Genomic DNA, 14,636 nt, shown 5'->3' with positions numbered 1-14,636 from the left:
ATCCAGGAGGCACAGAGAACTCCCATCAAACTCTACAAAAGCTGACCAACAACAGTTTGCAGTTTGTAAAATTTGCAAATTACAGAGATAAGGAAAGAATCCTGAAAACAGCAAGTGTAAACAAAACCCTAACATACAATGGAAGACAAATCAGGTTAGCAGCAGATCACACTAAAGAAACCTGACAGGCCCAAAGAGAGTGGCATAGTATATTCAACATGATGAATGGTAAAATATGCAGCAAAGAATACATTATCGAGCAAGCTTGTCATTCAGAATACAAGGAGAGATAAAGAATATCCCAGACAAACAAAAGTTAAAGGAGTTCAAGACCAGTAAACAAGTCCTGCAAGAAATATTTAAGGGGACTACCTGAATGGGGCAGAAAGACCAAAAGCAACAAAGACTGGAATGGATCAGAGAAAATCTCCAGAAACAGCAAATTAACAGGTAATAATACGGCACTAAATTCATACCTTTCACTAATCATTCTGAATAATAATGGAGTAAATGCTCCAATCAAAATACGTAGGGTACCAGAATTATTTTTAAAAAATTCACATATGTTTGCATACAAGAGACCTAAAGACAACTGCATATTGAAAGTGAGGGGAAGAAGAACAATCTACCATATTAATGAATGTCAAAAGAAAGCCAGAGTAGCCAGACTCATATCAGACAAACTAGATCTTAAACTAAAGACAGTAATAAGAGAAGAATGGCACTATACCATAATAAATGGGACTATCCAACAGAAATATCTAACAATTATAAATATTTATACCCCCACTTGGAAGTACTCAAATACATGGGTTAATAAATAACAACAAAAAATGAAACTTACTGATACTTATATAAAAATAGTAGGGGACTTGAAAACCCCATTTATAGCAATGGATAATTCATCAGAAATCAACAAGGAAAGAATGGCTTTGAATGACACACTGGACCAGATGGATGTCACAAATATATTGAGAACAATTCATCCTAAAGCAGCAGAATACACATTCTTTTGAAGTGCACCTGGAACATTCTGCAGAATAGATCACATTCTGGATCATAAATGAGCCCTCAACAAATACAAAATGACTGAGATCATACTACACATATTTTCAGACCACAGCATTGTAAAACTTGAAGTCAACCACACACAAAACAAATTGGAAAAGACCACAAATACATGGAGGTTAAAGAACATCCTACTAAAGAATGAATTGGTTCACCAGGATTAAAGAAGAAAGTAAAAAATGCATAGAAGCTAATGAAAATGAAAACATGACAGCCCAGAACACTGGGGATACAGCAAAGGTAGTCATAAGAAGGAATATTACAGCAATACAGGCTTACCTTAAATAAGAAAAATTTCAAATATACAATCATATTACATGCAAAGGAGCTAAAAAGGAACAGGAAATGAAGTTAAAGGCCAGAAGAAGAAAGAAAATAATAAAAATTAGAACATAGAAATGAATGATATAAAAACAAACAAAAAAGAGTAGATCAACAAAACTAGGAGCTGCTTCTTTGAAAGACTCAATAAAACCAATAAACCTCTACCCAAAATTATCAAAATATAAGAAAGACTTGAATAAATAAAATAATGAATGAGAAAGGATCACAACCAACACCGCAGAAATAAAACAATTATTAGAGTATATTATGAAAAATTATATACTAAGAAATTGGGCAATCTGGAAGAAATGGCCAAATTTCTAGAAACATACAAACTGTCAAAACTGAAACAGGAAGATGTGAACAATTTGAATAGATCCATACATGAAAGAAATTGAATCAGTAATCAAAAATCATCCAACAAACAAAAGTCTGGGGCCACATGGCTCCCCAAGGAAATTCTACCAAGACATTTAAAAAAGAGTCAATTAGATATTCTTTGTTTCCAAAGAATCCAAATTCTATGTATTTCCAAAAACATAGAAATGGAAGGAAAACTTCCAAATCCAAAGACCACAGCTAATTTCATCCTAAATGGTGAAAACTGGGGCAGCCCCGGTGGCTCAGTGGTTTAGCACTGCCTTTAGCCCAGGGTGTGATCCTGGAGACCCGGGATTGAGTCCCACGTCAGGCTCCCTGCATGAAGTCTGCTTCTCCCTCTCTCTCTCTCTCTGTCTCTCATGAATAAATAAATAAGATATTATAAAAAATGGTGAAAACTGAGAGTTTTTTTCTCTATGATCAGGAACAAGACAGGGATGTCCACTCTCATTACTGTTATTTAACATAGTACTAGAAGTCCTAGCCTCAGCAATCACACAACAAAAAGAAGTAAAAGGCATTGAATCAGCAAGGAGGAAGTCAAACTTTCACTATTTGCAATTGATATGATACTCTATGTAGAAAACCCAAAAGACTCCACCAAAAAAAGTTGCTAGAACTGATACACAAATTCAATAATGTCTCAGGATACAAAATGAACCTACAGAAATCCATTGCATTTCTATAAATAATGAAGAAAAAAAGAAATAAAGTAATTGATGCCCTTATAATTGTAAAAGCTATAAGATACCTAGGAATAACCCTAACTAAAGAGGTAAAAGATCCATACTTGAAAATCTATAGAACACTTATGAAAGCAACTGAAAATGTCACAAAGAAATGAAAAAAGATCCCATGCTTAAGGATTGGAATAATAAACATTATTAAAATATCTATACTACAGAAAGCAATCTATATACTTATTGCAATCCCTATCAAAATACCATCTGCTTTTTTCACTTAGGTGGACAAACAATCCTGAAATTTGTATAGAACCACAGAAGCAATATTGAAAGCAATATTGAAAAAAGAAAAGCAAAGCTGGGAGAAAGCACCATTCCAGACATCAAGCTCTATTAAAAAACTGTAATGATCAAGACAGTATGGTACTAGCACAAAAACAGACCCATAGATCAATGGATCAGAATAGAAAACCGAGAAATTGACCCACAAGTATAGGTTCACCTCATTTTTGACAAAGAAGGAAAGAATATCCAATGGAGAAAAGAGTCTCTTCAACAAATGATGTTAGGAAAACTGGACAGCGATATGCCGAAGAATGAAACTGGACCACTTTCTTATACCATACACAAAAATAAACTCAAAATGGATGAGAAACCTAAATGTGAGATAGGAATCCACCAAAATCCTAGAGGAGGACACAGGCAGAAATCTCTCTGACCTCAGCCATAGCTACTTAACAGTAGACATGTCTCTACTAATAAGGGAAACAAAGACAAAATGAACTATTGGGAATTTATCAAGATAAAAAGCTTCTGCACAGTGAAGGAAAGAATCCACAAAACTAAAACACAACATATAGAATGGGAGATGATATTGGTAAATGACATCTGATAAAGGGCTTTCATCCAAAATCTATAAAGAACTTATTAAATTCAACACCTAAAAAAATCCAATTAAGAAATGGGCAAAAGACATGAAAAGACATTTTTTCCAAAGAAAACATCCAGATGGTCAATAGACACATGAAAAGATGTTCAACATCCCTCATCATCAAGGAAATATCAATCAAAACCATGCTGAGATACTACTTCACATCTTTCAGAATGGCTAAAATCAACAACACAGGAAACAACAGATGTTGGTGAGTATGTGAAGAAAGAAGAACCATTTACACTGTTGGTGGGAATACAAACTAGTGCAGCTATTCTGGAAAATAGTATCGAGATTACTCAAAAAGTTAAGAAGAGAACTACCCTACAACACAGTAATTGCACTACTAGGTATTTACCCAAAGACACAAAAATACTGATTTAAAGGGGCACAAGCACCTTGATATGTACATTAACGTTATCAACAATAGCCAAATTGTTGTCTCTTTATGGAAAGAGACCAAATGTCCATTGACTGATGAATGAATAAGGAAGATGTGATCTATATATCACACACACATACACAATGGAATATTAGAATTATCAAAAAAATGAAATCTTGCTATTTGCAAGGACATGGATAGAGCTAGAGTGTATTATGCTAAGCCAAGTCAGTCAGTCAGCAGGAGGAAAATACTAGATGATTTCACTTATATGAAATAAAAGTAATTTTGAAGATAGTGGTTCTCAACCAAAGACAATTTTGTCTCATAGGGGACATTTTTCAATGTCTGAAGGCATTTTTGTTTTATATAACTGGTGGTGGGGGTGCTGCTACTCACACCTAGTGGATAGAGGCCAGGAATAGTGCTAAGCATCCTACAAAGTACAGGACAGCACTCCACAAAAAAGTATTATTGGGTCAAAATATCAACAGTGCCAAAGTTAAGGAACTCTTCTTAAGCATGCGTTTTCAGCACTTGTCAAATACTTTCAAACATATTTATTGTATAATATTTAAGACATATAGAAATGTATCCATAAGACAATGAATCTATGTGACTACCACTGAGTTTAACAAAAGGGTTCAATCCCTCCTTATCTACTGTCTCTCTAGCTTTTACAAATTAGATTAAAAAAAAAACTATTGTGTTATTGCTATAAATGTTAAAGTATGTCATAGCATGTTGACTATATCATATTATATAAAATTGTACTTTATATGACTAACATATTTGATGATTAGACATATTTATGCTTTACGTAGGAGATCTAGAGTTATAATAGAACATTGAAAAAACCATATGGTAAGTAAATATTTATTCTTATATATAGATTATCCTAATTCCTGAATTTACAACTGAGAAGAGTTGTTTTTACAGATATATGACTAGCTGAAAATCTTTGGATTCAAAACCAATTTATATAATACCAAAAAAAAAAAAAATGAGTAGGACACTGGTAAACAAAACGAAACAAAAAAACAGTGTGATTGTTTTCCATCTCTGTTAGATTCATTGAAGGCATTTGAACCTGGATTCTCTGCCTCCTTCTCTTGGGCTAAGAGATTTCTGCGGTAAATCTTGGGCTAGAGATTTCTAGAGGTAAATTCACAAGTGCAAGTTAGTGTTAGGATGTTGGTATAACCTTGCTCTTCATTTCTAGTTTAAGATTGTGGAAGTCTGTGTGAGGAAAAATATGACTCTTTCCAAATTCTACAACTGCAAGGGAATTCTTGGTCTACCACAAAACACCTCATTTCAACAGACCCAATGGATGTATAGGATGAAAGAACCAGGATTTTAATAAAGATCTATCATGGCTTAAAGTCTACAAGGCAGCAGAAAATATGATCTTTGAGGCCACATCTTGCTTAACTATTAATTAGACTTCTGTTTTGTTCAAAGTGTAAATAAACTAAAATATTTAGCATTTTTAAAATGCTTTTTACAATCCAATTAGTATAGGAAAATTGTTTAAAGCTAATTTTTCTTTCTTTTTAAAACACTCTGGGGGCGGCCCGGGCTGGGGCTCAGCGGTTTAGCACCACCTTCCGCCTGGGGCCTGATCCTGGAGACCCGGGATTGAGTCCCTGTGTCGAGCTCCCTGCATGGAGCCTGCTTCTCCCTCTGCCTGTGTCTCTGCCTCTCTCTCCCTCTCTGTGTCTCTCATGAATAAAAAACAACAACAACTAACAAAAAAAACTCTGATATCACTTATGGACAACAATACAGTGATGGTGACAAATGAATATTGGTATTACTCAATAATAGACATAGAAGGGATGAAAATAAGCAGTCATTACATTTACTTGGAATAGATATGATTTTATCAACAAATTGAAAGTAGCAAACAAGGGTCTAAGATAAGCAGTGAAGAAAGGGAAGAGAAAAAATGACTCAACTAACTAGTTAGAAACAAAAGATGGAAAAGAACAGCAGCTTGTGGGTAAAGGTATTTTTAGATTGCAATAGCATGCCATAAAGTAATTATTTATGCCAACTTAATGAGAAATGGGAAAGAAATACTTAACAAATGTTCCTGTTATCGCTAATGTCTCATTTTTCTCTAAAAATTTTTGGAAATGAATGTGGTTAATACAAGTTGTTATTTAAGAGAAAAACGTTTTCAAATTCTACAATACTAATGCCATTATAGCTGTAATTGATATACTTAATAGTCATCAACCTTTGTAAAGTACATGAACACATGCAGACTCACAGGCAGCATAAAATACAGATGGTCGATAGCCACATAAATAGATCAATGATTACAAAGATGGATTGAGGAGACAAAAGTGAGCTGTACTATTACACATGCATGAACTTCCTGACTATAAGAATAATTATACCATAGAACTGGTTAATTGAGGGAAGTTGAAGAATCATTTCTCCCCTGCAGAATCAATAGATACCCATCTATCTTTGATGGCTTAGGAGTAGCATTGCCTGTAATCAGGGCAATGGATCAGATGACCAATACTTTATTCTAATTATCATTGCAGGACCCAATAAAAAGTTACATAATTCATATAATTTGTTTTGAGACATAAAGTAATAACTGGCAAAACATAATCATATGGCTACCTGTAGACTATATACATCTGATACAGTGATGGATATTTAATGCATTCCAGAAAAGTAACACAGCCAGCATGAGTGGAAATTATCTGAGGGGAAAAAGTAAGCTGGACTATTTCCATGCATGTATCACAGAGACATCTATGGAGGTATTTCTATAATTTCTGGGTATATGAAGGAGATGCCCTAGAGCCATATTTCACTGAGCTGATATTATTAAGAAAGATCAGGGCCCTTTATTTAAAACAGAATTTATTTAAAATAAAATAAGGAAAGGAGGGAGGAGGGAAGGGAGGTTAGGGGGAGAGAGGGTAGGAAGAAAGGAGGAAAGGGAAGGAGCAAAGTTAAGAGATAATGAAGCGGGTGGAGAATGAACAAAAAATAGGATACTGGATAGTTGTATACCCAGAATAAATGTCTCTGTCCCTTAAAAATAAGGGAGACATAGCCAAAAGACAATAAACAGAACATCTACTTAAGGAATACACATATCTGGTACAAAGTATGGATTATTTTAAGAAAAAACAACAAGAAAATAACTACAACTTTAAGTAAGTCACTGAAATTCAGGACATCAAAAGGGGCATTTTTACCCCATCTCTTATTTATCATTCTCTTATTCTCTTATTTATCATTCCTTAAAATTCTCTCCTGTGCTGTATATTGTGACACACCACAGACAGGGTGGTGTGTCTCCCAGTCAAGGTGGCTCACTTTGTTCTGATATCTGTAACACCATCCATTCTCTCAACTGGTTGGTACACTCTACAGAAACATGGTCTTTAACCTTCCATTTGTCACTTTTCTTCCACTATTTCCTATCCACTATCATTGGTTCTCATACTCCAACAAACATTTCTTTGCAAATGATTCCAAAAATCCTATTTTCAGTCCTAATACCCATTCTCACTTCCAATTACATATTCTAATATAATATATTGGATAACATTTTCTTCTCTGCCCTGGAAGTATTTTCTCTGTGTGACATATTTGACTTAGTGTAATGCCCTCAAGGTCCACCAATGTTATGATAAATGAAAGGATGTCCTCCTGGGACACTTGGGTGGCTCAGCAGTGGAGTGTCTGCCTTTGGTCCAGGGCGTGATCCTGGGGTCCCAGAATCAAGTCCCACATCTGGATCCCTGCATGGAGCCTGCTTCTCTCTCTGCCTGTGTCTCTGCCTCTCTTCTCTCTGTTTCTCTCATGAATAAATAAATAAAATATTTTTTTTTAAAAAAGAAAGGATGTCCTCCTTTTCTATGGTTGAGTGATATTCCTATGTGTGCATATAACTTCTTTAGTCATTCATTAATAGAAATGTATATTGTTTCTGCATCTTGGCTACTGTAAAAACAAAATACTGAAATAAAAATGGGTATACAGATACCTCTTCAATATAGTGATTTCATTTCCTTCACAGATAGACCCAGAAGTGTGGTTGCTCAATCATATAGTAGCTCTATTTTAATGTTTTCAGGAGTCACCACACTGTTTTCAAGAGTGGCTGCACCAATTTACATTCCCATCAAAAGTATACAACGGTTCTCTTTCTCTACATCCTCAACAGCACTTGTTATCTCTTGTATTTTTCATAATAGTGATTCCAATAGATATGAGGTGATATCTCATTATAGTTTTGATTTGTATATCCCTGGTAATTAGTAATATTGAGCATCTTTTCATATACCTGTTGGCCACTGGAATATCTTCATTGGAAAAATGACTTTTCAAGTCCTTTGCTGATTTTTTAAATCAAATTATTTGGTTTTCTACTCGTAGGTTGCAGGAGTTCTTTATATATTTTGGATATTAACCCCTTATCAGATTTGTGGTTTGCACATATTTTCTCCCATACAATAGGTTGCCTTTTCATTCTGCTATTCCCTATGCTGTGTAGAAAACTTAGTTTGATATAGTCTCACTTGTTTATTTTTGCTTTTGGTATCACATCAAAATAGTATTTCCAAGAACAATGTCAAGGAGGTTTTCCCCTATGTTTTCTTCTAGGAATTTTGTTTTCATGACTTATATTTAAGTCTCTAAAAATTCATTTCAAATTAATTTTTTTGTGAGTGATATTAGATAAGGTTCCAGTTTCGTTCTTTTGCATGTGACTATCCAGTTTTCCCAGAACACTTTATAAAAAGGATTATCCTTTTCTCCATTCAGTATTCTTTGCTACTTTATCCAATATTTGATAGGATTATTTATGGGCTCTAACTTCTGTTCCATTGATCTACGCACAATATTGTTTTGATTACAATACTTTTGTAATATAGTTTGATATCAGGAATTGTGATGCCTCTATATTTGTTCTTTATTGGGATTTTTTTTTGGCTATTATGGTTTATATGAAATTTAGGAATATTTTTTCTATTTCTGTAAAAACTGCTATTGGAATCTTGATAGAGATTGTATTTGACGTATAGAATGGCTTTGGGTAGTATGAATGTTTTAACAAAATAATTATTATCATCCATGAACATGAAATATCTTTCCATTTATTTGTGTCTCCTTCAATTTCTGTCATAAGTGTCTTAGAGATTTCAGGGTACAGATCTTTCACTTCCTTAAGTTATGCCTAAGTATCATAGTGTTCTTAATGTTATTGTGAGAATTCTTTTTCAGATATTTTGTTACTACACAGAAACACAACTAATCTTTGTATATTAATTTTGTATCCTGCAACTTTACTCAATTTGCATATTAGCTCTAACAGGTTTTTGATGGAGTCCTTATGATTTTCTATATTTAAGATCATGTGATCTTCAGACAACATTACTACTCACTTTCCAATTTGGATGCCTTTCATTATTTTTTTTTCATGTTTCATCACTCTGGTTAGGACTACCCATACTAGGTTGAATAGATATGGTAAGAATGGACACCCTTTCCTTATTCCTGATCTAGGAAGAAAAACTTTCCACCTTTCATTATTATGATATTAGCTGTATGCTTATCATTTATAGCCTTTAACAAGCTAAAATGAGTTTCTTCTATACCCAAATTGCTGAGAGGTATTATCATGAATGGATGTTGAATTTTGTAAAATGTTTTTATATCTATTGAGATGATCATGTGGGTTTTATCTTTAATTCTATTAATGCAATGTATCCTATTTATTGATTTATGTATATTGAACTATGTTTGCATCTCAGATACGAATCACACTGGATCATGTTGTATGATCCTTTTAATGTACTGTTGAATTCAATTTCCTAGCTGTTGTTGATAAACTTTGCATTCATATTCATCAGACATATTGGCCTGCACTTTTTTATAGTGTTCTTTATTTTTAAAAAGATTTTATTTATTTATTCATGAGAGACACAGAGAGAGAGAGGCAGAGACATTGGCCGAGGGAGAAGCAGGCTCCATGCAGGTAACCAAATACAGGACTCGATCTGGCACTCCAGGATCACACCCTGGGCCAAAGGCAGGCACTTAAAGGCTAAATCACCCAGGCATTCCTTTTATAATGTTCTTGTCTTGTTTTGGTATCAGGGTAAGGCTGGTGTCATAAAATGAGCTTGGGAATGTTCCTTTCTCTTCAAATTTTTGGAAGCATTTCAGAAGGATTGGTGTTAATTCTTTTTTAAACATTTGGTAAAATTCATGAGTGAAATCATCTGAACTTAGACTTTTCTTTGTGGAGAGGTTTTTGATGACTGCCTCAATCTCCTTCATCATTATAGTCTGTTCATATATCCTATTTCTTCATGATTCAGTCTTGCTAGGTTGTATGTAACTCAGAATTTATCCTCTTCTAGGCTGTGCAGTTAGTTGGCATATAATTGTTCACAGTAGTCTCTTATAGTCCTTTGTATTTCTTTGGCATCAGTTGTAATGTCTCCTATTTCATTTGTAATTTTATTTATGTGGATCTTATCTCTTTCTTGTTGGGTTAGTCTAACCAAAGGCTAATCAATTTTATCTTTTCAAAGAACTAACTCTTAGTTTTATTTATCTTTTCTATTTTCTATTTCTCGATTTCAGTTATTTCTGCTCTAGTCTTTATTATAATTTCCTTTTGTCTGCCAACTTTGGGCTTAATCATGTATCTTTTTTTCTAGTACCCTGCGATGTAAAATTTGGTTGAGATCCTTTTTTTTTTCTTGACATACATGTTTATCCCTAAATTCCCTGTTAGAACTGTTTTATTTTCATCCCGTAAGTTTTATCTCAACAGATATTTGTATTTCATTCTTTAAAAAAGGAAAACATTCTGTGGGTCTATTAGTTGTTCAGGAGCATTCTGTTAGTTTCCATGTATTTGATTTTTAGTTCCATACCCCTGTGGTTAGAAAAGAGAGTTGGGGTGGCTTGTACCAACCGGCCAGATCAGTGTCCACATGGCATAGGCCTCTGCTGCAGCCCTGTTCAGGCTGCAGGGCCTCGAATCTGCTGTAGTGCCTGCGGCTGGTGGGGCAGCTCAGAGAATCCCATGGACTGTCTGGGTATACAGACATGTTTAGAGGTCAGAGAGTGTATCAGATCTCAAGTAGAGAATGGCACTTATGGCTCTGGTTCCAAAAGATGAGCATCTTGAAAAATACCAGAAGCTATGAAGCAGCTAACCCAGCTCCTCCCAGAGGATCTCAGAAAGGAACTTTATGAAATTTGGGAAAAGTATTAGACCTAACCTAATGTAGAAGCCAAATTTGTGAAGCAGCTGGACCAATGTGAGATGATTCTTTAGGCATCTGAGTATGAGGACCTTCAGAACAAACCTGGGAAGCTGCAGGGCTTCTATAATTCCATAGCAGGAAAATTTAGTCACGCTGATTGGTCCAACTTGCTTCTTAACTTGAAGCAGAAAGAAACACTAACATAGCTGCCACCACCAGTGAGCCATGTTCTTGACACGTTCTCTGTATTGCTACACTCATGTGACAAACATTTTATTTTTCTATTTCACAATGTTGTTTTGCCACTGTTTGTTGATTCCCCTGATGTGAGTCTATTCATTTGCAAGAGCCTAGAATCCAGTAAGAAATGTGATAAAATCAGGATGCCAGGATGGCTCAGTGGTTGAGTGTCTGCCTTCAGCTCAGGGTGTGGTCCTGGAGTCCCCGGATCGAGTCCCACATTGGGCTCCCTACGTGGAGCCTGCTTCTCCCTCTGCCTGTGTCTCTCCTCTGTGTGTGTGTGTCTCTCATGAATAAATAAATAAAATCTTTAAAAAAAAGAAAAAAAAAAGAAATGTGATACAATTTGGATAATAAAAGAAGCTAAGGAACAGATGTGATCCTTAAAATGCCATGGATGCGAACCGAGGGCAGTGTTTTGTTTTTTTTTTTTTTTTTGGTGGGCAGTAAAGCAAAGTTTATTGATCAGTGGTATAAAGCTCCTAGAGAAGGAGGGCCAAAGCGCATTGCTGTTGGAGTTTCTAAGTGTAGGGGGTTTTATGAGCTCTTTTGTGGAACTATCTTAAGCATTGGTCACGTATCTGTCTACCTATTAGGTAAATGTCCACGAGCTGATGGTTTTTTTTTTTGTGACATCTGGGGGCTTATGTCTTAACTGGAGGGCAGTGTATTTTTAAAATACAATTTAAAACCTTAAAAAAAAGGAAAATATACCTGGTATGACTTTAATATTAAATTTCCTAAGACTTTTGTTATTTATCATATGATCTATCCTGAAGATTGTTTCATGTGCACTTGAAAAGAATATGTATTTTGCTGCTGTTGTATGAAATGTTCTATATATATCTATTATGCCCCTTTGGTTAGTGTTGTTCAAATCTACTGTTTCCTTATTGATTCTTTGTTTGGGTAATTATTTATAATTGTTACATCTTCTTGATGAAATTGCCCTTTTTATCATATCTTGATGTACTTTGTTTTGATCTGTTTTCTCTTTTTTTTTTTTTGCTTTACTTCTAATTTGTCTAATAACAGTTTTGAATAACAGTTTCTTTCTTTCAATATTTTTAATATACCATCCCACCATCTCCTGGCCTGCCATGCTTCTCTATGGAAATCCACTGATGGTCCTGTAAGTTTTCTTCACTCTTCCTTTTTGTTTATTTTTTTAATATTTTATTTATTTATTCATGAGACACACACACACACACAGAGAGAGAGAGAGAGAGAGAAAGAGAGGCAGAAACACAGGCAGTGGGAGAAGCAGGCTCCATGCAGGGAGCCCGACATGGGACTCGATCCCAGCTCTCAGGGATCAGGCCCTGGGCTGAAGGTGGTGCTAAACTGCTGAGTCACCTGGGCTACCCCTTTTTTGTTTATTTTTATGCCTGTGGCTGCATAATGTCAAATGATGTATTTTTCAATTCACCCATTCTTTCTTCTGCCTGATCAGTGTAATGTTAAATTTTCTATTGAATTATTCAATTCAGTCATTGTATTCTTCATCTCTAGGATTTCGGTTTGGTTCTACTCTTCTTTGTCAAACTTCTGATTTTGTTCTTGTATTAATTTCCAAATTCTGTTCCATAGTCTTTCTTAGTGTTCTTGTAGCTCACTCAACTTCTTTAAGAGGATTATTGTGAATCCTCACATTAGTCCTTAGGGAGGACGAATGTGATCAGCTCCCCATTTCTACTCAGAGAAATATGCACTTGCTAGTTGTACAGAACACTTTTTAAAATGTTTTTCCCCAGGGGGCTTTATCAAAGTATAACTCTTACAGAGATTAATGTATGCCATCATAATGAAGAGGCATTAAATCTTAGTCTTCTAGAAAAAAATTTATCTATATTTAGAACATTTAAATGAGGTAGGTAATCTGTAATGCAAGCCCACATTACAAAGTTGAGGAATTTCCATAGAGACATAGTCTGCTCAAAGGACAGACACTGGTCCTCTGACATTTATAGAGACAGTCTGAGGGGAATATGGCAAAACTCCCACAATACAAACTCATCAAGCTTTTTCAAAGTCAAAGCAAACTTGATGGCTTAAAAACAAATGAACAAACATAAGATCTACAGTGACTATGCCCTTCCAGGTAAAATCTTCAGTTCTTCCTTCAAGAAATTAAACCAGACAGGGCCAGACATACCAAGAATTATAATAATATATTAGATCCTATACAGTGCTTTATTCTACAGAGCACATTATTTGGTTTAATCCATCTGCATTCTCAGATGTGGAAACATTTAGCATAAGATTTAGCAAGCTAAAATAACTGGCTCATGGAAGGCAGAATAATAGAATAGAAAGAACAAAAGATTTAGAACCATGAGAGATCTTGTTGTGAATCACAGGTCTGCTACTCTGTCACTTACCATCTATGTGACATTGGGCACTCTCTCTAAGCCTCAGTTTTCTTTTCTGAAACATGAGGAAAATAGTACGAACTTCATAGGATTGTTCTATTATTTAATGAGATAAAATATATTAAGTGCTTGACACAATCTCTAGAACATGTTATACGTCTAACAAAGAGTAACTTTGACATTTACCAATTGGTCAAGAGCATGCTAATTAACCATTTGGCCTCCTCACTTTCACATCCATAAGATGGTAACAATATTTACTTAACAGTCATTGTGATGATGAAATACATGCAATTTTATGTACAGTGAATGATAGGCAGAAACAATCCTGGAATTTAGATCTTCAATGTTGAATACTCTTACTGGTAACAAAGCTAGATACTATTGATTCTATTACCCAAATATAGAAGGACATTTTCCCACAACTCCATTGAGAAAATAACAATCTAGAAATACCTGTGAAAATGAATTTCAAAAGGAAAATATGCACATTACCTGAATCAAGGCTTCACTCAGCATGTCTTCATTAACCTCCAGAATGATGTTTTTTATATCTTCATATGGCATACGATATGATCCTAGGAATATAGCTAAAAATAAAAGTAGATTTTATTAAAAATAGAAAAGCATAGAAAATTTAAAGGCCTAATACCTTCATTTTCACATGCTCAAAATATGAAATCTGTCACTTGTATTAATTCATAATTAGGAACAAACAAAAGTAGTTTACATTTGACAGACTATACTACTTATTGAAGCAAAGTGGCCTATTATTTCAGGATCTAATATTTACAAGTTGTACATATTTATATGGAAATTAAGACTCCTACTAATTATGCTGATGACTACATGTTTATGCATTTTAGAACAAGTTGATACAAAATGACTCATGAGATATTTTATTTAAAGTTGGCTTTTGAATTCAATGTGGAATTTAATATGGATATTATCAGATAAATATAATGCAGTACTTCATATCAATCTACTACT

General features: G+C 34.6%; 1 protein-coding gene and 1 pseudogene across 6 annotated transcripts in view; one reads left to right on the top strand and one right to left on the bottom strand.

Annotated features, from left to right (window-relative positions):
• Positions 1–14,636, bottom strand: part of DIAPH2 (diaphanous related formin 2) — a 1,085,411-nt gene that overhangs the window by 541,809 nt on the left and 528,966 nt on the right. For all 6 annotated transcript variants that reach the window (XM_072744409.1, XM_072744404.1, XM_072744407.1 and 3 more), the window contains one exon: positions 14,142–14,236. In XM_072744409.1, coding sequence (XP_072600510.1) covers positions 14,142–14,236 — 95 coding nt within the window. The remainder of the gene's footprint in view (positions 1–14,141; positions 14,237–14,636) is intronic.
• Positions 6,481–11,269, top strand: LOC112910217 (5'-deoxynucleotidase HDDC2 pseudogene; annotated as a pseudogene).

This window comes from Vulpes vulpes, chromosome X (assembly GCF_048418805.1).
Source record: "Vulpes vulpes isolate BD-2025 chromosome X, VulVul3, whole genome shotgun sequence".
In the NCBI taxonomy this organism is placed as follows: domain Eukaryota; kingdom Metazoa; phylum Chordata; class Mammalia; order Carnivora; family Canidae; genus Vulpes; species Vulpes vulpes.
Note: the sequence above shows the minus strand (reverse complement) of the source record. Positions and strands in the feature narration are given on the sequence as shown.